At 39.5% G+C, this 25,833-nt stretch overlaps 3 protein-coding genes across 3 annotated transcripts; 2 read left to right on the top strand and 1 right to left on the bottom strand.

Moving 5' to 3' along the window:
• The first annotated feature begins 286 nt into the window (after window positions 1-286).
• Window positions 287-8,747, top strand: LOC115820703 (atrial natriuretic peptide receptor 2-like). Its single transcript, XM_030784352.1, has 22 exons — window positions 287-419; window positions 672-804; window positions 1,111-1,234; window positions 2,299-2,403; window positions 2,539-2,641; window positions 2,861-3,006; window positions 3,180-3,252; window positions 3,436-3,580; window positions 3,686-3,772; window positions 3,968-4,111; window positions 4,246-4,367; window positions 4,571-4,640; window positions 4,948-5,000; window positions 5,288-5,385; window positions 5,605-5,724; window positions 5,947-6,040; window positions 6,390-6,477; window positions 6,714-6,853; window positions 6,973-7,125; window positions 7,237-7,335; window positions 7,680-7,771; window positions 8,640-8,747. The coding sequence occupies exons 1-22, from the start codon at window positions 287-289 to the stop codon at window positions 8,745-8,747; spliced, it is 2,430 nt and encodes an 809-aa protein (XP_030640212.1).
• Window positions 8,748-11,077: 2,330 nt separating this feature from the next.
• Window positions 11,078-14,736, top strand: LOC115820699 (afadin- and alpha-actinin-binding protein-like). The gene is made up of 10 exons (XM_030784345.1): window positions 11,078-11,173; window positions 11,326-11,529; window positions 11,878-11,988; window positions 12,353-12,488; window positions 12,682-12,757; window positions 12,951-13,131; window positions 13,684-13,831; window positions 14,003-14,139; window positions 14,300-14,473; window positions 14,608-14,736. Exons 1-10 carry the CDS (start codon window positions 11,078-11,080, stop codon window positions 14,734-14,736), a joined length of 1,392 nt encoding a protein of 463 aa, XP_030640205.1.
• Window positions 14,737-16,277: 1,541 nt separating this feature from the next.
• Window positions 16,278-25,493, bottom strand: LOC115820783 (vitellogenin-like). Its single transcript, XM_030784454.1, has 34 exons — window positions 25,454-25,493; window positions 25,307-25,327; window positions 25,056-25,207; window positions 24,609-24,860; window positions 24,359-24,520; window positions 24,125-24,273; window positions 23,869-24,019; window positions 23,595-23,752; window positions 23,348-23,513; window positions 23,137-23,262; window positions 22,822-23,040; window positions 22,497-22,714; window positions 22,302-22,399; window positions 21,912-22,036; window positions 21,693-21,794; window positions 21,460-21,579; window positions 21,180-21,366; window positions 20,733-20,826; window positions 20,436-20,621; window positions 19,985-20,123; window positions 19,648-19,810; window positions 19,280-19,557; window positions 19,084-19,128; window positions 18,811-18,888; window positions 18,496-18,702; window positions 18,248-18,390; window positions 18,005-18,143; window positions 17,776-17,893; window positions 17,449-17,632; window positions 17,218-17,312; window positions 17,004-17,098; window positions 16,757-16,922; window positions 16,508-16,669; window positions 16,278-16,390 (listed from the first exon to the last, which is right to left on the bottom strand). The coding sequence occupies exons 1-34, from the start codon at window positions 25,491-25,493 to the stop codon at window positions 16,278-16,280; spliced, it is 4,851 nt and encodes a 1,616-aa protein (XP_030640314.1).
• Window positions 25,494-25,833: the final 340 nt, after the last annotated feature.

The following is a 25,833-nucleotide window of genomic DNA, read 5'->3' as shown; positions in this document are numbered from 1 at the left end:
TGACAGACAGATCCGGGAGGTTCTGTAGACAAACAGGAGACTTTAAGGATGTGTGAGTTAGATTATTAATCCAGATTTTCGAGAAACATCCATTTTCCTGTTTCCCTGTTTGTAAAAGGTTTGTATGGAGTGTAAACTTGTTTTTGTATATTAATTTTCCCTAACTTTCCCCATGTTTGACAAATTGAGATTAATTGATGGGTTTTTTTTTTTTCTTCCCATTTTGTCCACAGCTAAATTCAATCAAATGTGCCACCTTCATTTCTTTCAATGACTCACTGATAGAATGTACATTATCGACGATAACGTGATATCTATGTTCATACAGGCTGTTTATGGCTGGCATGACCTGGATAATACAGAGTATGACTGTTGGCCTATAGCAGAGCCCAATGACTACAATATGATAAGTTGTGGCGGTACGTAAAACCATTAAAGAAAGGCAAACGGGAATGTACTGTTTCTTTCAGCACATTTTTTGTGGTTATACGTTTTATTTTCTTTTTCCTTCTGTCTTAACAAACACATTAGTTCGCGTGTTTATTCGCTTAAAATGACAGCAAGCAAACATTGTCATAGCTTTCTTACGTTCTTTCTGGGAAGGATATGAGAAAATACATGTAGACGCATGCAAAAATCCGGCTGAGGAGACCTTCCCATTGTTTCTTCAGGGTTGGAGATGGCTTGGATACAACGACCTCCAGAAAAAGTCACAGACGGGGAGGAGTTTAATGTTACTTACACTGTCACAGCCTCAGATTCGTTTTATGAGTACGCTGTCAGAAACCGGATATTCCAGTTCAGGTGAGCAGCAAACAACATGTGAAAACACCTGACGCTAGCATAACTCTGGCATGAATCTTATGCGCTAACAAATGAAGAAGTAGAGGAATGAATTCATTCATTATAGAAAACCTGTCAGCCTTTGATATTTTTTTGAAAGGAATAAATATAGTTAAGGTGTTTACACAGAATGGACACAATACACAATGAGATTTTTACACGTGATATTTACATGCTATATAGACATGTATATACATATTTTTTGGCTAAGAGGAGTTTTTGTTTGTGAGTTTGTTTGTTACACAAGTTTCCTCCGTCTCGTTGCAGTAATGCCTCAGAGGCCAAGAAGTTCTGTTTGGAGCACGAATGTCCATCAAACTGGAACAATGCCGACGAGCACAACTGCTGTGTGTACCACGCTAACATCCACTCCTGTCCCCTAGCCCTTATGGTCAGTAATGCATCCAAAGCTGGAGTAAATTATGATAATGATAACAGGCCATATGTACTGTGATATTTCTGTGCACACAGTGAGTTTTAAAGGTATTAGTAACATGAAAATGTTTCCAAACATTTTCTCACCATGGTTGTCTATGTACGTCATAAGCATGTGTCCATATTTAAAGACTTTTTTTTTTCTTTATAGTTTACACGCATTTGTTTAACTGACTAATCCAGTTCTCGTATTTCACTGTGCTGTTTGTCTTCATCACTTGTATACATATATATAAACTTACGGTTCACTTACTGATGCATATAACGTTACGAACTTGTTCCTCATATTTATTTTGCATATGCATTTTAGCAAATCTCAAAATCCTTAATGACATCACCAAAAAAAAAAGTGTTGTGAATTGTTGAAAACCGTAATCTAAACTCCTCTACCATGGCATTTACATTACATTTTCATTTATTCAGTAGGTAATTGCTTTTTTTCCCCCAATCAGATTACATAGTGAATACATACAACACGTACATAGCTAAACTGACATGAGACAACAGACAGTACTCATAAGTATGTGCTATATTTACATGTGCCATCGTGCAGTTGTTAGAGTCATACAGTCTTAAGTGTAGCTTAGAGCAGAGGTATGTCCTTTTTTTTTACTGTTACCTTAAGTAACTCCCCAACCAGGCAGTTAGAGACGGTTTAAATAAACTCATTTCAAGACACGAGTCCCATTGTTTTATTCGTTCAGTGTAAACAAAAATCTAAACTGTAGCATCAACAGCCTGAAGCCATTAGAACTCCACACAGACCTCTTGGTGTGTAATTATCTGGCTGCTGACAGTAAAACATTTGATTATCGTGAAAGGCCCACGATCTTAGACGATCTTAGGCTCATCAGAGATGGGACAGGCTTAATTAGCGCTTGTTCAAACCCCACTCCATTGGTTGATTAGTCTCTCGTGACCGTCCTCTGCCGTAAACCCGTTGATGGTCACAATTGTCTTTGATTGTCAAGGAGTTGTACAGCTGCAGTAAAGAGTGAAATGTTTTGATTTCCCGCGCAGAGACAGGGGGGGATATGTGGTCCTTGGATCCCAGACGATGGCGAGATTGTCACGCACACAGTCTCCAAGGCAGGAAAGATGAGTCAACACTACTGGACATCAAAGGTCATTCTCCAGACCCACTAAAATGTTTGATTAACAAGTTAACAAATAATTTACAGTACCGTTTGATTTTATTTAATTCTGGTGCTGAAAAAGTGTGTGACTCAGTAGTTGTTTTGTGGGACTCACTCATTGCAGGTGGTGTTGGTTCATTTAGGAGTGACCTCAGTTATTGCTCATGTCAAAGTGGGGCAGATGCACGCTGCACTGGAATCCAAGGTCCTGGTCGTTAGTGCTCAAGGTCTATATCTTACTGTAAAACGCCTCTAAATGCTTGATTTATTTGTTTATTTATCATTTTAAATGCATACTTTGTTTGAGTGCACATTCATAGTAGTAATAGCTGTGTGGCAGTTAGGACTTGTGTCAACTCTGTAGTTGAGAAAACCACGGATCTCATTTGTGTTTGCCTCAATAGTGTTTACAAGTCTGTGTGTGTGTGTGTGTGTGTGTTTTTAAGTGTGTGGAGATGACATCTGCGAGCTGGATGAGAGCTGTCTTACCTGTCCAGCAGACTGTGGCATTTGTCCCATGTCTCTGTCCATCAAGGTGGCCATCGGGTTACCTGTGGCCCTTTTCTGCAGTGGGTTTATCTTAACTCTGGTAGTAAGTCTCCCTCCAAATTTGGCTCACATTGTGATTCTATGTTAAGAACAAGAGACCTAGTTGCCCTGCTCTAGTCTATCTGTGTCCGTAACTGTGGACCTTCGTCTGCATATTTCAGTTTTCAATATGGTACACCTTAGTGTTGACTTCCATTTATCATTCATTCCTTTTAGTGGCTTCAATATCAGAAACAAAAGATGCTTTGGGATGAGAGCTGGATTATCAGCTACAACAGTATTTTGTTTGGTAAGATGTTCCCAAACTTATTTTCCTCGCTTGAGTGGCATTCCTTTTTTTTTATTATATTTTAACGTACAAAGAGTTAATCTATAAAGAGTTAATAATTTTGTTTTGACATTCGCATGTTTGCTTGAACATAACGTTGTACGTCTCTGTTGCTCTGATCAGAACATCTCTTTGTTATGGCAGGTAAAGTGTGCTATATGGGCTTCTGTAGCACTACTAGTCTTCAGCCAAAGAAAAGCAACTCCAGCGTGAGCAGAGTCACAGACGTGACCGTTTGCACAGTGGGGAATCCCGATTTCAAACCGGGTTTCATTCAACCTGCAGTCTAGTGAGTTTCCCTCGCTCACTCAGCTCCTGCACTTCGTTGAGTAAAGAAATTATTAGAAGAACGTGCGTCCTTATCTTTTGCTGTTTTTTTTTTTTTTTTTGACAGTGATGGCAGGACGGTGGCGGTAAAACTTATACAGAAAAAGCATTTTACACTTACCAAAACAATCAGAAAGGAGGTGAAAGAGGTTAGGTGAGCAAACCGATCTTTCTTCTCAGCGCTCAAACCAAATTGTACGAACGCTCTATAACGATTAAAAGAGCTTTGAAGAGCTACGGCAGAAAGCTGTAAATCTCTCTTTCTCTTGCTTGTTGTGTGATAGTAGCTGGCCATCAAGTTAAACGTTTTGGCCTGTCTGTACTTCATAAGAATGTTGTCTTCAACTAGGGAGCTGGATCACCCAAATCTGTCAAAGTTCATTGGCGGCTCCATTGAAGTCCCGTATGTCACAATCATCACAGAGTACTGTCCAAAAGGCAGTCTGTCTGACGTGCTTCTGAAGGAAGATATCCCAATCAACTGGGGCTTTCGGTGACTTGACGTTGATTTTTTTTGTGTGTGTGTGTGTGTTTGTTTGAAGTGTTTCCCGAGTATTACGACGTTAAAGTGACATATATGACGTATGATATTAATATTGATTGAATTTATGTCCTCCCACTCCAAAGATTGTCCTTCGCTACTGATATAGCACGTGGGATGGCTTACCTCCACCAGCACAAAATGTTCCACGGACGACTTCACTCTCGAAACTGTATCATTGACGATCGCTGGGTCTGCAAGATTTCAGGTCATCCAACTACCGTTTCCACCGCTCAAGTGGACCTTCTCAGTTTATAACATCCATTCTTTTTTTGGAAATGGATTAACTAGTCCATCATTAAAATAAGCAGAGACCACAGATGGAATTTAGACTGAAATTCTAACGTACATTTAAAAAAAAAATTATTTTACTTCTACACACCGTTTAACGATATTTTTCTAATATTCCAGACTATGGGCTCACAACCTACAGAAAAGAGGACTATGACACTGTTAATGGCACTTTTCACTGTGAGCATCTGTATCGTATATACTGTGCTCCTGAGGTACTACTGGGTAGCAGCCACAGTGCAACTGCTTCAGCTGACATATACAGGTGATAGAAGATCCAGGCTATGTAAATCATATTCATACAAAGACAGTCATATTTACAAAGACGGAAGAAACATCCGCTAAAAAAAATCCCACGTTCGACAACCGTATCCTATATTTACCTGAGTTCACGGTAAACTAAGCAAGAGAAGATTTACATCCTAGATTATTTAAGTTTCACTCTCAAAGTGTCATGTTTGATCAACAAAACCTTCCCTGTTTTCCCTCTTTTCCAGTTACTCTGTTATCTTAGTGGAAATTGCCACTCGTTGTGATATTATTTCGGTGAGTATAGCGGCCGATAATATTTACCGCAACAGTGGGTATAGATTTGCTGTTTGCAGAGTTTCATATTTCCAGTCTTGCACGATCATTACACTAATGGACCACTTACAGTACTTACTGGTTAATGTGTTAAATGAATCGTGTTAGTCTACAACAAATCATCTGCATTTATTTAGCTCCTAAGACTAAACTGGAAGAACTCCAGTTTCACAAAATCATGCGTTTGTTCCTGCCACTTTGTAAGTAGTATGATCGTGACAATGGTCTTGCCGTCCTGGCAGGAGCACTCAGAGACTGTGAAACTGGATGTTTTGTGGCGACCTCCGCTTCCAGAGCTGAAAGCTGGGAAATCTGATACTGATTGTCCAGATCAAGGAGATTACTGTGAGGTTAGCAAGTTTCCCCATACTTCCTGACAGCTGAATAAAGAAGCAAAGATCAAGTGACACGAAACATATGCAATTAAAACAATTTTGGCGCTGACTTGAAGTTATGTTAAACGACTCTCACAGATTCCTTAAAGGATTTAGATGAGTGAGTATATTTTTATTTAACTGGACAAAGTGAATGAAATTTCATTTCTGTCGCTAAAATCATTATTCGCCCAGCTGATCAAGAAGTGCTGGTCCCACAATGTTACCATGCGACCCACCTTTGAGCAGGTGAAGAAGATGTTGGATAAAATGAACCTTCATAAAGTCAGTCCTGTGGATATGATGATGAATTTAGTAAGTAAGTTCTACTGTTCAGTCAGTTTTTTTGTCATTTCTGAGACCAAGCTTTTGGGGGGAAAATACACACAAACACACACACACACACACATATATATATATATATATATATATATATATATATATATTTTTTTTTTTTTTATCATGCCTGGAAAAGAAAAAGGTTTTTCTTGGCTTTTATGAAACGATTTAGTATGACAATTTTGTTTGTAATTGTAGATGGAGAAGTATAGTAAGCATTTAGAATCTATTGTGGCTGAAAGGACACAGGATCTGCTCCAGGAGAAACAGAAGACAGACCGCTTGCTGTACAGTATGTAACAAAAGTCTTTCTTCATGAACCTCCTGTACCTCACACAGTGGAACAAAAAACATGTTGAAAGTCATCTCATCAGCACCATCTAGTGAACACGTAAAGCAATAGTTCTGTTGCGAAGACGTTTGTCCTCAACCACTGAACTACACGTGAATTCTCAGACTTATACAGACTAATTGTAAAAACAAGCAAAAATAATTTCTCCAGAGGGAACCATAAGTGTATTTATACATATGGTGTCAAAATGTTTCTATTCAAACTTCTTTCCTTTCTATGTTTATTATGGAAAACCTAGACTGTAATTTGACCTGTCAGTGACTGATTGATGGCTATGTAATATCGGTAGGCATGCTTCCAAAGCCAGTGGCTGATGACCTACGTCAGGGTCGGACAGCAGAGGCTCAGAGCTACTCCAATGCCACTGTGTACTTCAGGCAGGTGTCCCATGAGTCAAACATGATGTAACAGTAACTATTTCTTATCAGGCCTTTATTGGGGTAACAGAAGATCCGAATTTCCTCAGCTTTGACGCCTCTTACTAATGGCCATGTTTAACTTCAAAATATTTTTAATCACTTATTCCTACCACTGCATTTTAATATCTTGAATCCAATCTTTCACGAAGTTGTACGGGGACACTTTTTAACTAGGTTTTGATCTTTTTTGTTAGTGATATAGTGGGTTTCACTCAGCTTTCTGGATCCAGTACTCCTCACCAAGTTGTGGACTTCCTCAATAAACTCTACACGACCTTTGACGACATCATCGACAACTACGACGTTTACAAAGTGGAAACAATAGGCGATGCATGTGAGCACTGCGCCTGCAAAATTCTGATTCGGGATCGCCGCAATCGTCTGTTACAGTCAAGTCGAATATTTATGTCTGCTAGGACTAACCACATGTGTGATTTATCTGTCCTCCCTAAGATATGGTGGTGTCTGGTGTTCCCAAAGAGAACGGCATCAACCACGCCGGTGAAATCGCTAGCATGGCTTTGGACCTGATCAGTGTTTGCCACACATTTAAAATCCCCCACAAACCCACCACCCAGCTCAAGATACGTGCAGGCATTCACTCAGGTCAGCTTTTCATTGCTGTGCCTGGAAGAACAAATTACATTTCCAACTTTCCCCAAAACCTGTGCCTAAAATTTCTAAAAATTCTGAATGTAAGATTTGGTTTTCAAACAGGACCTGTGGTGGCTGGTGTGGTTGGTACCAAAATGCCCCGGTACTGTTTGTTTGGTGACACAGTCAACACAGCGTCCCGCATGGAATCAACCAGCGAAGGTATTTGAACAAAAATCAGCTTTGTTGACAGTGTGTTAATAATTAACTGAATCGGAATGTTGCCAGTTATTAAACTGGCAAATATTAGCCTTTTGTTTTCATCATGCTTAGTACATTTTGAAGTTTCCTTTGTTATTATTGAACAAGAGTAAGTATTTAAACTAAAATTGTTTGGTTTTTCATAGTATAAAGATAGCAGAATAAAAAGACTAACTTGTAAGTTTCAAGATGTAAGTCATTAAAAATTAAATTAAGTCAGCAGGGCCATAAGATATTTAAAACAGCAAAACATCAACATCAAGAATAACAGCCTTGTGGAATGAAGAAAAAATTTACCGCTGCAGCTTTGAAGATACAGTGTAGCGGATCAACCGCTGACCTGCTCCACACACTGGGAGGTTATGTCTTGACCTGCCGCGGTTCTCTGAACGTTAAGGTAGGCGTGTATGATACACAGTTCACACAATCGGCACCATAGGCTACTCTTTTTTTTTTGTGGAGGGAGTGGGCGCGCTCAGCATCATGCAACGCCTATTGTTAGGTTTGATGGGGCAAATATTTTAGCTCATTCACTTTCGTTGCCATAGATATGTGACCTTTTCACAGGCTCTCCCATTCCCCGTCTGACAAGATGATTTACATGCGACTTTAGGTGCCTAATTTTAAAAGATGCGCTAGAGCTTATTCTGCTTGTACAGAGAGATATGATTTATAGCTCTAATACTGAACTTACAACTTCCAGAAATATTTTTGAGACATTTTTGTGGTTGAAACGACTATGCAAATGGTAAACAAGTTCCCCTGCAGTGGAATTTGGTAATCTAATTTACTATAATAGACGAAGTTCCCACCATGCTATTCCTTGTCCGGATCTTTAACAATTTACAAATCACTTCTGGTTTGTCTGGTTTGCTTCTTAGTGCCACTCGTAATAAACACACCCAGCTTACCAAAATGATATTGCAGTAATAACGGGAACAACCTCATTTTGCATCGACTGCCTGTCTTGTAAAGTTACGCGTGTGTCGGAAATGAATATGGCGTAGGTTTAAGAATGATGTTAAGGCCATTTTAAGTCTCTAGGGACGTGACTCTGTGCGTAAACTCAGCTGCGCGATGTCTCAATTACTGCCTGGCCTCAGCTGGCTTTTGTGCTTTCAATTAAACGATTCACATGTATTATTCATAAGCAAATGTATGTCCCTAAACACGGCCTGGCTTACTTCGAGAAACTGTTTAAGGCCAGAGGAGGAGGAGGAAAAACGAGGAAGATTTACTCTTTCTCCCCACTCTTTGTTTGGCAGGGTAAAGGTGAAATGACGACGTGGTGGCTGGGGGCAAAGAAAGGCCACACAGATCCCTTACAGCAGTATTCCGAATCACTAGGAGTGCCAGTGCCAGTGAGCAACTAGCAGCGCTGCAACGGCACCGAATTTGTATGAATAATAATTATTGACACAATAACAGTTACTTCTATGGGTAATACAGTTGTAAACTCACCACTGATTTCAATCTTAAATAACCGTGGCTTCGTTTAATTTTGATGTAGGCTACCGTCGGATATTAACCTATAGATTTATTGATCTTGTTTTTGCATGTCTGCCAAGGATTTATTAAAATCTACGTGTTCTATGTGTTGTATCGGCTGTCGAAGACTCGTTAATGTTCATGTCTGTTTTTGTCAAAATGTGAATGTTTTTAATAATTAAAATCGATCCCTTCTACCTGTGTGTTCTAAACATTTTATGTGCTTAGAAGTTACAATAAATACATATTTTGCAAAAATTAAACTCGTTTTTGATCAAATGTTTGGACAGTTTTATTGTCAGCCGCCTCCTCCATTACTGTCGCTCTGGCGAGGGCCTGTAGCAACATCAGGAGAAATAAGGAATGCAGTATGCAGTCTGAAGTATATTTCATAGGAGTAGAATTGCCAGCATCATTGTCAGGTTTCAGTTCAAAGACAAATAGCCTACCTTTGTCACTATATTGAGAAAATGGAGCAGAATTGGATCAACTGTTCTGGATTATATCAGTCAAAATATATAGATGAGCAATATTCAAGGTTTTATGGGCAATTTCTGTGTCACATCACTTCTATTTCAAACACACTATGAAACGGATTCGAGTTCATCTGGACTGGGTTGCCCGCAATCATTGGAGGATGGTTCTATTTGGCATATGTTTTAACACGGATGGGAGCCAATGAAGTGACACGTTACTCGTTGCCTGACAACGGTCTCGCTTGTGTATGCGGTTAGCTCAAGGTTGCACTCAGAACATACATTTACTGCATCCGCATCGCGTCGTAAGGATATGCTATGACTGGGGATACATGTAGTTTTCGTGAGAATTTGGATTCAGAATTTCAGCCGACGATGCTAGACGGACGTGTCATTTCGATAGTCCCAACGCGTCCTGCTCAGTTAAGGCTAAAAGACGTAAGCAGAATAACGTATGGTTGCTTGGTTATGTGTGTGATGTATCCATTTTGCTTCAGGATGCAAATACTGTATCATCTTTCAGGCTAATTGTTTCAAGTATAGGCTTTCATCTTCAGGCAGATTTATTCGTGAAAGGATGGCCAATGCGCCGTGGAAATTTTATGAGTATGTGTTTGCAGATTTCTCCAATTTAGTATGATCCAGAACTCTGAGGTGTCGAATTAAATATGTGACGAGGAATCTTATTTAAGGCGTATGCTAGTGAATTTCTCGTTTTTCATAATCCGTTGTTTTTGCAAATCGCTGTGCTGAACCTCACTTCGGTACAATTAGTCAGGCCAGTTGCTGATTGGTCACTTACTACCATCCACTTTGCCCTTTAGGCTGTCTCTGCAAATATTGGATGACGTGTACAGGTCGCGAAACGGTGTTTATCTCTTTTCATTGCTGCTCAAGAATTGTTAATCTACATCTGCACAATATTTTAGCTTTTTTAGGGCTGGATTCCATGTGTGCCGCTTCTTTCTATTGGATAATTTGGAGTCAGACACTTAAAAGTTTGAACAACATACCTCCCTGATCTTTGGAAGATTGAAAGAATGCCAGAATCATCACTAGGTAACGTGCGATGCTTGGTTTGAAACTGGTCTTGCTTGTTATTTAAATTTACAATGGGATACCAGTTAAAATTGAGTTTTCTTTCTTTTGTTGTTGTTGTTGTTGTTGTTGTTGTTATTCTCAGTTAATTTCAGGGCCTTGAAAAATTCTGTGGTGCTTTAAGAAATTTTGAGAGACTGCTTATACTTTCATAGAGGCTGGGCCATTGCGCTCCAGATAACTCAAATCTCATGTGTAAAGGTGAAGATTAGGTTGACAGAAATAACACTGCAAAGTTATTTTAAGATTCTGTGGGTCTTATAACCTCAATTCTGAAACTCAGTTCCCATAATCCTTAAATCTACAAACTGTCATAGCATAAACAAACACACTGTGTAATGTCATCAGTGTGCCTAGAGCACAGTCATTGTTTTTATTTCTCTGTGTTTTACAACTGGCCAGTAATTTATAAGTAATGTTTCGATACATAATGATGTAATTAGTAATTAATTTCATAACTGCATGCTACAGATCTGTGTAATTAAACTTTTATTGCAATTGCTTTGAAAGTTTGGTAATACAGAAGACGAGGGTTGATTGATTGATTGATTGATTGATTTGTCTTGTTTCACACAGAAAACACACCCTACACCCCCTTTAGACTCAGAGTGTATCAGCTTAGGCAGTACAGCAATTCCATGATGCATCCTGTCCCATTGTCCCGGAATTCCTACAGTAATTTTTGTACTTTCTGTACAGAGGAGAATGTGTCAGAATGCATTTTGTACATTAATCAGGTGAGTTAAATATATCAGTCTAACAGATGATCATACACAGATGCATTTGTGTTCATATAGCTAATTGCATGTCTATATACTTATTTCATAATCCATTTTAGAGGTTTGCTAGAGGTCAGAAGACTTCTCACAACATGTCTTTTATCCTTTAGGAATTGTCCTCTCTGGGGTTCGCAGTGATCTGCAATGAGTTACATAGGATCAGGGAGCTGGATGTTGTAGCTGTGCTGAACAACATTTATAGTCTGCTGCAGCTGCATCGCCATGCCCTTCGAACAGTGGAGGACTTGGAGATGGAGCAAGTCAAACTGAGCAGTGACCTAGATTATCAGCAACTCACCAACTCTAGACTTAAGGTTTGACATTGTGTTCCACATACAGCCCAGTTAGCCCATTAATCTGAGTATCGTGGTCTCTGTTGGTTCATAATAGAACAAGTGGCCAAATATTTACTCTCAGTGTATTTCTCTCTCTCTCTCTCTCTCTCTCTCCCTCTCTCTCTCATTCCGTTTCTCTCTAGCTGCATTGTATCAACAGCAGCGATGATACCAATAGTAACATTTATTCATTTATGTATTAACTCATTTATTAATTGTGTTGACTTTCATGTCTCCATTTATACTTTTTATTTGAAAGAGTTTTTACGCCTAGCATGATGGCATTTTATGGTATTGGAATAATATGACAGTCTTAATTCCTTTTAGGACCAGCTTGAACTTGCCAGAAAGGAAAATAATAAACTGTATGAGAAGGCGCGTCAGCTGGAAATGACCATCAAGACTTTACAAACTTGTCTAAAAAATGAGAAGGAAGAGGTATGATGCAGACACTAAACTGTGACGCATTTGTTTGAACAGCTATTTTTTTTAAGGTTGAAAGCACTGGAATAGGGACCTTGATTTGACCATTAAATGTTTTTAATCTCCAGCACATTATAGCATAACAGATGATGTCAGCATTGCGCAGATTACACAAGCCCACCATAATACCTCTTTGATCATTAGAGTATTGCAATGTGTGAGCTCAACCCAAAATCCAAAAATAAGATATTTTGTTGAGACAACCACAAACTTTTTTATGATTCTTATGCGTTTGTTCAATGAATGTGATATACAGGGAGTCTGATTGTTAGAATAGTGAGATGTAAAATGCTTAGCACTGTTTTCATGTTGTTGGCAGGCACAGAAATTGCAGAGTATAATTGCAAGCCGTGCCACGCAGTACAGCCACGATATGAAGAGAAAAGAGAGAGAATTCAGTAAACTTAAAGAGCGTCTAAATCACTTACTGACTGACAGAAAGGATAAAAAACAAGGTATGCGCTCAATTTTTGAGTTTTTGTAAACGACTAGAAGGAATTCATTTGAACAAATTAAACTGGTAGATCACATTTGTTTAGCGTGACCATTGCCTAGAGACAGTATTTCACGCTTGGGCTCCATACATTTAAAGTTTAGAACTTTAATGGTGCCTGTGTTTATTTATCAAAGCCGTGTGTTTGAAAACAGGAATCGACGTATTAAACTACATTGGTAGATCCGATGGGAGGAGAGGGCATTGGAAAACCGTGAAGACTGAGGCTAAGTAAAAGACTGCACACATTTGTCAGACTTTTTTTTAAATATTTTTTAAATCCTTGGAATTAAAGATATGGCAGTTTATAGAATGATTTTGATGATGACAATCTTTTTTTTTTTGTATATGTTGTTTTGTTGTTTGTGTGTGTGTGTGTGTGTGTGTGTGTGTGTGTGTGTGTGTGTGTGTGGTTTTTTTTTAGACATGAGGGTGAAATGTACAAAACTTTGCTCAATGACTTTGACAATCGTCAGAGGGAGCTGATGGTAGAAAATGTAGAGTTAAAGAAAGTGCTCCAACAAATGAAAAAAGAAATGGTCGGCATTTTAAGCCCAAAAAAGCGTGATCAAAGAGGCGGGAAACAGGAAGACGGTCCAGATCAGGTATGTTTAGAATAACAGTTGACATCCTTGTATATATTTGTTTGATATTCACTTTTCAATGAATATTCATCTCCTTAACACAAGGCTCAGGCTTTCAAGATTGTGCGTCATGTTTGATTTGGTTTGCACGAACCTCTACATGTCTCTGATTGGCTGAGGGATGCACACACCCGTTTACAGGAGAGGGGCGAGGGAGGACTAAACTTGAGCACGTACTCGAAAAGTCAACTGCAACGCTAATACAAACGTCACAAAAGTGTGATAAAAACTGACTCTCGCAACTGAAATGACATTCTGTGTACGTTCTGTAACGATGAAAATGCTGCAGAGAATGCTGGAAATGCTGCATGTGCAATGCTCTCTATTCACCGGTTAGAGCCGCGCCACATACCCTGTGCCAAATAGTCTTATTGTGATCTCTGCTCATGAGGTATTAGAAATCCGACTGATGCACTGATTGTAAGTCGCTTTGGCTAAACGCATCTGCCAAATACCAAATTGTAAATTGTAATTGTTAATCTAAAATGTAGTTCCCTTATCTGTTTTCTGTAGCAGACAGGCTCTGATGAAGAGGAAGTGTGCGACCCGGGCAAAGAAACCCCAGGCATGTCATGCGAGCACGCTCGGGAAAAACTCACCAACAGCATCCGTCAGCAGTGGAGGAAGCTCAAAAGTCACGTGGAGAAACTAGACAATCAAGGTAGTTCAGTTGTTCTTTTGCGTTGCTCTGATGGCTGATCCCACCATAAAACTCACCTTACATGTCATGCAACTGCTTCATGAATAGGATTCTGGCATAACACAGGGACATTGGTAGGAATCACTTAAGAATGTCTGACGGTAGGTTAGTCAAGTCTGGTACGTGTTTCAGCGTCCATGGTGCAGGTTGGAGATAAGGACGGTGAGGAGGTGATCTCCAAGCAGACCCATGAGGAAGAGATGGAAATGCTCAAGATGGAGATCCAGCAGTGCAAAGATTTCATTCAAATGCAGCAGCAACTCATGCAGGTGCACATACAATCCAAAAAAAAAAAAAAAGATTGGATTACAGTTTGACATTCATTAACGTACTTGTCTTTTTTAGGTTTATCTTTTATTATTATTGATATTTTTTGAAAAAACGAATTGGATCCTTGTGTCGAATGTCATATCATTTTGTAATCCACAGCAACAGCTCAATACCCCCTGTGATGAAGAAACTGCCGCTCTTCTAAATGACTGCTACGTGCTGGAGGAGAAGGAGCGCCTTAAGGAGGAGTGGAGGACTTTTCAGGAGCAGAGAAGAACCTTCGAGATGGAGAGGAAGAGTTTCACAGAGGCAGCCATACGACTAGGGCGTGAGGTATCAAACAATGTCATACGACGTCTTACCTAGCAATTTTCACAATCAAAAAACGGTTTCACTCTGTTCTCTTCAAAATTGTGTGTTCACTGTTTTTTTTTGTTGTTTGTTTGTTTGTTTTTTAACTTCTGTAGAGAAAAGCATTTGAGGAAGATCGAGCAACTTGGCTGAAGCATCAGTTTCTGAACATGACATTCGCAGATCACATGAGGGATGTAAAGAAAGATTCAAAGACTAACGGTGCCTTATCAGATTGTAAGTGATAAAACTATAAAAGAACAACATTAAATGGATAGATTCCTTTCAAAATGAATATCAGCAATGAAAAAAAAAAAAAATGCGTGCGCGCGCGCACGTGCACGCACGCAAAGACAGTTTTATTTGTAATGTAATGTAATGCAAAATTCCAAAAATACACACATAGAGATGTAGGCATGCAGAGCAGGCATAAATGCACACACTGGATGTTATGCTTTCTGTGACTGTGCCCACAATCGAAACATCTTGAAGCAATTCATTTCCACTTTTAAAAGGTCCCGGTGGTATGGCGGTTCACATTTAGGTCAGGAAGTGCAAGCCTTCAAGATAACTGTCACATATCAGCCACTCAGTCATAATTGGTTACACATTACCGTGATGCCAAGATAAATTAATGTCAAATACATAACTGAATGTGGTTTTTTTTGTTTTTTTTTTAGAGAGAGATTTATACTGAAGATAGATTACACCAAAATAAAACTTGTTTACTATGCTAGTTTAATGCTTTCAGTCAAAGTACATGCTAGTTTACATCTGCCAACACATGCCAAACTCTTTGAAGCTTTTTCATTTTTTTGTAAGTGTAAGAATATATTGCAAATAACTATTCTGAGACACTAAAGACGAAATGTTTGACAGATTTTAACGCAAGCAAGTATAGTTTGAGCATTACCTGTACTATAGTGTGTGGGCAGGATTTGAAAGAAAAATCTCTTGTTGAAGTTTGCTTATAGTAGTGTATTGTCCTCTTGTATATCAGAGGATACTTAATAGCAGTGCATTCATATCCTTAATATTATCTGCAAAAATGGACAATATTGGTCATTTGGGCTGTAGTAGAAGATTTCATCTTTTGTATGGGCAAATTCAACACAACAAGAGAACAAGAGAATTAACTTATTTAAAAAAAATGTACTTTTCCCATTGTCTTTTTTAAGAGTCTGATCATGTTCTGGTTTAGATCGTTCTGTATTTCATGACACTGAAAGTCACAGTCATTTTCTACTAGTAACCGTGGAAGCCACTGCTTTCTTTAATTATGTCTTTCTTCAGTTCCCATTTCATCAGGGGTAAAACTTGGTGGTGCATTTTATTTTTCTTTGTTTGTTGGTTGCTTACTTGAGTCTTATATCTTATATGACTTGTTCTTAGGAGTACCCTTATTCATCCCACTGGTTAACCCAAGTTGAATAAGATGGGTTTCATTCGCGATGTTTGATGTCATGATATTTGATTCATGATGTCAGTAATAGAACAGATCAGTATATCCACAATATTCCACATCAGATTTTGGCACTGAAACTGTAAGTGTCTGTAAAATTAGATTGTTAATTTGAAGACCATGCACATGAGCTGTGATAAATCTGATGATGTCACACACAATACTATGTAAAGACTTCAATAAAAACACCAGAGACAATATTTGAGAATGCTTGTTCAGATTTATTTTAGCTTAACTGTTAAGATGTAATGTTTTTTTTTAAACAATTTTATCTCGCCCCTCCCTCCAAAAAATAAAAAAAAGAGATAGTCTGGTGACTATCATTCAAGTACATTGCTCAGTGCAGCGACAGGCCACATGAGCTTCTGCAGTATCTCTCAGGTCAACACTCTTCTTGTAGGCGCTGTTAAAACCCTCAGATTGATTCAAGTTGGAGTCTGAAATGGAGTGGAAAAGTGTAATTCAGACACCAAAAACAGAAAAAAAAATGACATCTACATGTTCTTCTTGTATTCCTGAGATATGCCCCTATGTGAGATGGTCAAAGCACTCACCAGTAGGTAAGCAGTGGTATCCAACATTGACAAGACTGGTCCTCACTGGGTAACATCCAGGCAGGCAACGCAGCACAGGCTCCACAGAGTAGCATTTAGATTCCTGGCCATCCACAATCATCTGCTTCTCCAGCTTCACAGATTCAAGCCTCATGCGACACTCTGGAATAGAAAGGTTTAGTTTTGATGTGTTGCCAAGGAATACACTCTTTAGAAAGGTAAAGTGTGACAGAGAAAATAAACACCCACGGTTTGCGTCACGACAGCTTTCGGCAGGAAGCACCCAGGAGTGTGCAAAGCTAACTGGGCTCTTGGTCAGGTAACCACTTGGTGTGCGGAACTCCTGTCTGATTTCACCATCAGCTTTTCCACAGACTCCACAAGTCTGTCCTTTCATCCAGTCCACAACTTGAATCTGAGTGGGGAAAAAAAGAACGAATCAAGCTTTAGTTCAGAAGCAACATAGAAAGAAACTGTGAAATGAGTTTCCATTCACCTTCCATCCATCTTTGGAATACTGCACTTCCTGAAGACCATGGCTGGGAGCATAGAGTGACAGAGCACCAGTTTTCTGTTTGATCCAAACTGTGCCTAAAGAAACATTTAAAAAAATACATTCACATTATTTTGAACCATAATCAAATAGTAATTACTGTTTTTTCTTTATTTATGTGATCTGAATAAAAAATAATAAAGGAAAGAATCAAGACCTGAGGGATGTTGGTATGGGAGATTGGAAGCAGGAACTTCCACTCCGTTAACTTTCACCAGCACTTCACTGCCCATGGGATAAAGGTCAACGTCGCTGGCAAAGATTAAAAAAAGAATGTTAGGAAATTTAACATACATTTCTCTCTCAGTATACATACGCCGCACACACAGAGATTTATGCAAACATACCTCTGTTTAAGTGTAAGAGTGTATGCATTTGTGAAACTCACATGTCAGAAATCTTCACATTGATGTGATCTTGTTCAGAAAGCTCATCCTTCTTCATCAGAACCATGAATTTAAGCTCTGGAGTACAATCCTGAGCCAATACTTGGTAGCAGGAAAGCGGTACATCACTCTTGTACCTTCTGTGATTGAATGTGGTCATCTTGTTTTTGATCATGCTGCACTGAGCTGGAATGCAAGAACAGCACAGATAAATACTAGCCATTATTGGATGATAACTGTACATTTTTGACAGAGATGAATCCTCATATCTACAAATCTACATATCTGCTTACCTTAGGTAAGATCTACATATTGACGTATCTGCTTACCTGAGGTGGCTTCATATAGCATGTTTTGGACTGAGTCAACAATGTCCTCAGGTAGACTACCATCTCTTTCAATAGGCAGGGCAAATGGGAGAGACACGCCCAGTTTGGATATTGTCATCTACATATAGAAGGGGGAAAAAAAATATGAAGTCTCGAAATATGAAATATGTCTTTTGAAAATATTAGCACATTTTACACATCAAGGGGAAAAGATAGTGTTGCTGTTCACCCGTGGGATCCTCAGAATGATATCAATGGTCTCCTTGGTGGGTAAAGCCACAGAGAACTCGATCTGTCTCTCACTGTTTGCGGCTTTAGCCACAGTGAATCCACCCATGGCAGCTCCTCGAGGGATATATTCAGTCAGCCTGGATGATGGTGGGTAGAATTGGAGAACGGTAACATTATGCATTTCATCAAAACATTAGTATAAAGCCACACTTCTTTGTTGTAGTGAAGTTAGTTTCAATACCTCTTTGCATAGGTGGTAACAAGTGTGGGAAGTTTCAGCCACTCCAGCTCCACACGAACAGCAGGGCTTGGGCCAAGGATTCCAGTCTCAGCCTTGATGACTGCACCGTATTCCTTACCATCAGCACCCCAGGCAACATTGGCCTTACAGAAAGAGTTCATTTTCAAAACATAATGTCTTAATATCATGAAAGTAAGACCAATAGGCCAGAAGAGACATTGTGGACAAAATGAGGTGTTCATTCTTACAGCGACTTTGTACTTGCTCAGAAGGACACCATCGATGCTCATCCTCCAGTTGTCATTTGCAGCAAGAGAGGACAGGATGACCTGTACTCTTTTAATAGCCTTGTCCATGTAGCCTGCAACCTGGTATCCAAACACTGTGCGGTCAGTTCTCACAATGCGGAAGATAATGGCAAAGGAAGGAGGAATGGTATCTCCAAGGTACTGGTTCTGAAAAAAAAAAAAATAGACAAATCCTTACTCTCACATTAATCAGTGTGTTTGTTCTTCTCTTTGCAGTGCACTGTAATGAGATATGCCATTATAATTATCCTTCACCTGTCTCTGAATAGCCTCAATGCTTGCTGCTCTACTTCCACTGCTCCTAGCCCTGGAGATTCCCACAGACTGTAGGTACTGCAAGAAAAAGAATCATCTCAACATTTAAAACTGACCATATATATACATACATACATACATATATACATACATACACATAGGCCTACATACACCGTTGTAATAGTAGTAAACATTTTGATGTAAAATCTCTATGTTTTTTCAGAAGTAATTTGTGCCACTATTTTTTTTTTACCAATTTTTCAGAATGGTTACCTGATTCTTATGGAATTTCTTGAAAGGGTACTTGTAGACCTCATCCTTGGACATAAGAAAGAGCAAGAGTACATAATAGTGAAATCATATGTAAAGATTTTTAGAGATGCTTTTGGTAAGGCATGTTTTTACGTAAGCACTGACTTATCAGTATTGTGTAACATTCTGCTAAGGATTTAAAGTCACTGAAAAATACCTCAACCATCTGGGAGCTAGAGGAGCTGGAGGAGCTCTGTGAGCTGCTTATGCTAATAGCTTGATCTTCATTCCTAGCTTGGGAAGAACTAGAGGAACTGCTTGAGCTGTAGGTGTTGTTCCTCAGGCCAGCCTCCACAATCTCCCTAAGTTTCATCAAGATGGTTTTTGCCTCTGGTATGCCCTCCTCAGCAATGTTGATTCGTCTTAAGAGCTTCTCAGCCGCCTTGGGGCCAGTTTGTATCTCAATCTCCACTCTCTCCACGGCTGGACCTTCAGCTGTTTGAAGGACAAAAGATGAATCCATTAACAAAATGTTTTAATTCTCAGACTTAAGTAAGCATGTTTCCACTGTTTTAGGCATTTTACCTGGTAACACTGAAACAAAAGCTACATGCTGTCCAAACAGGTTGAGGTAGGGAGCTTTCCGGATGATGCCTGTGTTGCTTGTGGTGGCCTCAAGGCATGCCTTGATACCCATATATGGAATAGTACCGCACAAGTTCTTGCGAATCGGAGCTGCAACTCTCATCTTGGGATCACGTTGGGATGGCCAGTCAGGAGAAACGATTTCAGATGACTGCACAAAGAAGGGTCAAGAAAAAGGCATGGTAGGTGTTTTATCACAAATGGCAAAGATGTTAAAATGAGGGCCATTAAAAAATCTTACATCATGAATATGATCAAGAACTCTTACCAAACCAACATAGGAGCCTGACATTTGGGAGTTGAAAATCTCATTAGACTGTTGTTGTGTTTGCTCTTCTGCTACTGCAGGTATTATAGGTGTGATCCTCTCAGCAGCAACATCTTCAATGTTCCTGGCCACAGCAAAAGTCTCATAGCTGTTTGGTATGGAGAATATGAGTGAGCCAGGCAGTTCAATATCAAATGCTCCAGTACAGGTAAAATACTCGGAAATTTGTCACTGTTATTTCAGCCAAATATACTGTAAGACATGTCTGATTTCCTCACGTTTCCCTCACTATAAAATCTGGTAAGCTCATAATGATTTCTGATTCCCAGTGATAAAGTAGAGCAATGTAAGAGATTAAAAAAGAATAACGCTACTGAATATTTTGATTCTATCTCACCTCACACAGTAGGACAAATCGTAATTATGACTGTAAGAATGAAATTTGCATCATTATCTTTACCGCACAGCTGCAACATGGTCAGGTGTTGTAACGGGCAGGGCTTCAAACTTGAAGTTGCCTTTGGGAAAATTGGCTCTAGCGGAGAATTTTGCAGGCACAATACCAAAGATTTTTCCTCTAGCCATAAGAGCAGCCTGAATCAAGGCAGTATTCACTCCCATTACAGCAAATGTCTGCAGGACAGCACTGAAAATGAAAAGAAAGAGGGGGATATTTGACTTCCATACATGTTTTAGATTTGTTACTTGGTTTTACAATTAAATGCATTTGTAAAATGAAGAAACAAAAAAAGCCTGCCTTGGTTTGACTTCAGCCTGTAGTTGAATATCTGTTTTCAGCAGCTGATCAAAGTGGATTTTTTCTGGGAGGGGTGGATTCATAACTGCCTGAACTGTAAAAATAATAATGTAGGAAGCCTCATTAATGAATTGAACAATGGAAATCAGAGACAAGTTTACCATTGATGATTTAACTCTGAGAGTGTTGATGGACAGGCACTCTCAAAATTCATTTAAGACTGTTGAATTTGTCTTTATGTCACACATTTCATGGCATTGTTAAGGTCTTGGAGTTGTAATTTGCCTGGAACTCAACAGGATTTTAGCCTTTGGTTATGAAAAGTGTCAACTTGCTTTTAGTTCAAAGCCTTGCTCAAACGTATCATTACCGAAGATTAGCTTTCAAATTTAATCACAACTGTTTAGATAGTGCCCTTAAGGGACTGCTCTTGGTGAAACGGCTTACCATTGACGGTGGCAGCAGCAACAGCAGCAGTATATGTGCTCAACTCCATGGGCAGACCAGCAGCTGTAGGCAAGATGCGCCGAACTTCACCTGCCAGCATAGGCTTAGCATAGTGGAAGGCTACTCCAGACTGAAGTGCTGTCAGGGCATTCCTCAATTTTTCGTGTGCATGGACTCCAATGGCAAGCTACAGGTAGGGCTAAATTAGTCTTTGTATTGCAAAAGGTTTTGTGCTACACAAGGGATTGTACAATGTTGCCAAAGCTGACACTTTAAATACCTGTTTTGCCTGTTCAACGATGGTTTTGTCAATGTTTGCAAAAGCCACCTCTTGTCCAAAGAATTTGATATAAATGGATCCCAGTGGCTCATTTTTGGGCAATGCCTCCCAGTCTGTCAACTGTGTGAGAGTAATAGGGGAGGAAACACCTCAGATACTGAACATTCTACATTCCATGCTTTCAAACACACTGGAAATTAAATTTCAAAATGATATGGCTGATGGACACTTACAGCTTTCAGTGTATGTCTCATCCTTGTGATTCTGTCAGCGTTGACATCAGCGGCAGGACTTTTCAGAAGAGCTTCCTGAAGACCTTCTGTTCTCACACCAACCTGAAATTTTAAAGTAGCTTAATCTTTAAAGTAGCTTAATCTGTTTTACCAGTAAGCGGCAAGTCAGTGTAAGACAAATTGTCAAAATTAGGACGGGTCTTTAAATTTTGAATGCACCTCAAGAACATCTGCAGCGGCTCCAGCAAGGTATGCACGAGCTTTGGCCACAACAGCTCGGGGCAAGATGGTGGCAGCATCATTGATGAGGAAAGCACCTCCAGCTGCACCAGCCATGAAGGGAGCTTTATACAGACAGAGAATTAGTCAGATTTCACCCAAAAGTATTACAACATCAAAAGTACATTTTATATTTATGTGTATGTGTGTATGTATGTATGTATGTATGTATGTATCTTTCTGTCTATCTATCTTTATATATATATATACACACACACACATACACACACATACACACACACACACACACACATATATATATATATACATATATATATATATATATATAAAACTATAAACGTATCTATACATTATTGACCACTCTCTTACTCAGATAGGTATCCAGATAGAAGGCTTTGCTGTAAAACATGTTCAGTCTGTCCAGTTTGGGGCTTAAGGTCTTGATGGCCAAATTGCAAGCAGCACCCCTACAACGAAAATATAGAGATATTTAATCTTATTGGGTCTACTCGTTGATGGAAAAAAAAAAAAAACGATGTGTAAAATACCCTCAAAATTACTTACACAGGTGCCATGTCTGGGGCAATGCTCCTGGTCATGGACTTCATGTAAGAGTGGACAAAGCTCACCAGCTGCATATTGGTCTCCTTCTTCAAGGCCCCAGCAACAGTGTTAAGAAGAGCCACTGAAGGCTTGGTTTCAAAGAGAGCAATATAGGAGACCATGCGCACTTCTGGGTGGAGAGCCTTGTCCATGAAGAGTTGCAGGGCCACATCTTGGATCTGAAACATACCCTTTTCTTAATCACTAGGCCAGCTTGCATTACCAAACATCTACAGAAATTATGTTTACAGCTCTATTAACTCATGCTGATACATGCTTCACTTGCCTGTCTGGGTTCCTTTTTAGCAATGGCCCTCAGAGCCAAAATGGCATCAATGTGGACCCTGACAGGCAATGTAGCAGCCGCAGATCCAAACCCAGGTAGAATCTTCTGAATTGTCTTTAAACTGGCAGGATGGCCTGCATTGCCCAGAGCTTTGAGAGCAAGGGTGATTTGAGGAATGTCAGCCTTCGCAATTGCTTCTGCAGCAATTTCATGGATGGGCTGGGATGGTAAGAGAGAGATAAACAGATAACATTTTATTTCCATGTAACTCATCGAACATGTATGAACAATGAATGTAAAGCAGGTTTTGCTTACCCTCAGAAGCTCAGCAGGACAGGTCGGAACTGCAGCACAATACTTGGCAATCATTGTACCATATCCTAGCATGGCAGCTTCACGCAGAACTGGGTATTCCTTTATTTTATGGTGCAGGGCCAGGTTCTGTAGAGTGAGGGGGAACATTACTGAGAGTCAGGGTGCTATTCAGTTCATAGACCAAAACAACAACTGGTTAAAATTTACGTACAGAATAGAGATGAACAGCATCTCGATCAGCGACGACCATGTGCACAGACGCGAGGAGGGCCTGAGCAAACTCCGCAGTGGTGAGCTCACCAGCCAGGAATTTTTCCTTGATGAACGTCAAAGCGGCTGAGTTTCCAACAGCAGGGATGGCATCCAGAATCCAGTGCCTGTTGAGGTATTGATATATTTTCAATGTTGCTTATCAAATGCTTTTTTCCTATTAGGTGAAAAAATCTTGTGAAAAGTACCTGTAAGCTGGTTTGTTCTTGAACTGATCCCAAATGGCCTTAGCATTCTCAATGGTGGAAACACGGAATAATTGAATAAGTTGAATGAATTTCAGAGGAGCATCGTCATGGACCTGATCCACATTGTGGGCAACAAGATGTTGCAGAATCTCCACAATCTGGTGAGAGAAACATGTAAGATAAACAGCAGGCTTAAAGAGACTGAAAAGGCTTATTATAACCTTATTTCATAATGTGCTACCAATAATTAATCTTAAAAATATCACAGTTGTACCTGAGCTTGTGCATTGCTAATCCTGAGGAGCTGAATTGGAGTTTGCAGAATCTCAGTGGCAAATTCATACTGGAGGGATCCACGAGCCAGATAATCAGCCTTGATGGGTAAAATAGGGGTCTTATCGATCTCAACAAAGGCCAAGGTTTGTCTGAAATCAGAAAAAAATGTTTGTAGTGCATATTGTTGAGCAAAGTTGTATTTTAAAATAACAGCTTTGTCAGAATAGATAAGTTTTACAGAGACTTAGCCATACTTGGCCTCCATCTGGGCAGCTCCATTAGCAGCATTGAAAGGTGCAAATTGATGAAGTTCTTCAACAGTAGCTTCAGTGATTAGAGCACCAGTTGCAGTGGGCTTCATTACATAGTTGTAGGTTGCAGTTCCTGTCAGGCTCTTTCCTTTCTGTAGGGAGTGGGCAAATGCAGTAGCAATGTGTCTGAATTTTGATATCATTAACGATTAAATCAAGAATTTGCTTTGGTCTTACCTTCTGGCACTCAGAACATTTCTCTAGATATGCCAAGCCAATGTCTTTGATGATTCTCTCCTGGCAGTCGGTCAAATCTTTGGACTTGGTAACAACAATGTGCTGTGCCTTTGCGTCTTCACTGATCACATAGTGGGTCTTACATATTCCCTGAACTCCAGCCTTTGTAATGAAGAGAAACCATTAATGATATTTCAAATATCATTTCTTAGCATGAATCAAACTTCATTCTCAAAGTTTATCCTCCTACCTCCTGCAGTTCGTAGACATTCTGGGTCCTCTTGAGGTTGAGTTGAAGGATGTTTAGGATACCTCTGTGTAAATTGAGGACTGTGGCAGAGACTCCGGCTGGGGCAAACACTCTGCCTACCACACCATTAGCATACTCAAACTTGATGGGCATAAGTAGCTGAGCAGCCAGTGCTGTGGTGAGCTTTGCAGCAGGGATGAAAGGATCCCTGGGCCAGATGCCGCTGTATTCGTAGATCTGAGGATCCATGAGCTGAGGGGAAACAGTAGTTTTATTTCTCATATCATATTGCTAAATCTTGTTTTCAGATTTTCTTACTACCAATCAACTCATTAGACACACACACATATATATATATATAAGTTATGATCAATAATTGAAAATAATTCTCAGAACACAATTTGGCTAACTGAAAATTGTTGCCTGGTGTACTGTTACAGTGTTTACCTTCAGCAGGTAGACATTCTCAGCCACAGCACTGATGAGGACCTTGCTGTTGACTTTCACTCCAGTTCTGGCCAGGCCCTCTTCAGGCAGACCACCCAAGACCAGAGCATCATACCTGTACACGTAGGTCCTACCAGCACCAAATTCAGGTACTGAAACAAAGCAAATGAAGAGGAAAAAATGTTGAATTCTGACAGTTTCAGCTCATCACCTGATGTGACAGATGTACTGCTGACCATGGCTGTACTTACCAAGGCTAGCCTGTTGACTCGCTAAAAAGAACAAAACAAAATGAATTTATTTCAATTAAAGAATGTATGACTGTAGATCATTTAAGATTTGTGTGTGAAATTTAAATAAATTACATCCAATAGTAATGAAAATTATAGATCACTTACCCACAAGGGCTATGGTCAGTGCAAGCACAGCAGCTCTCATGACTGGTGGTCTGTGAAGAAAAGTTGACAGCACTGTCCTTTTTATAGCATTCTTTTTTGCTGACTGAGAATTTATCCCAAAATTTATTATTAACTGAGGTTTCCACATCACCATCTCATCATAGGTAAAACATTTCTGATTGGGCAAATGTCTGTGACACAAAAGTGACAATTTCAGGTTAGGTTAACCTGGCCTCCAGCTGTACCACTGGCAGATCAATGTCCATGATTAAATGATATCAGGTTCCTCCAACTTATTTACTCATCATAAATGATTATAGTGATGGAAATATTTCATTTAAAATAAAAAATAGCATTGAATCTCCTCTTTTTAGTAAAAT

The sequence above is a fragment of the Chanos chanos genome, chromosome 9 (assembly GCF_902362185.1).
Source record: "Chanos chanos chromosome 9, fChaCha1.1, whole genome shotgun sequence".
Lineage (NCBI taxonomy): Eukaryota > Metazoa > Chordata > Actinopteri > Gonorynchiformes > Chanidae > Chanos > Chanos chanos.
Note: the sequence above shows the minus strand (reverse complement) of the source record. Positions and strands in the feature narration are given on the sequence as shown.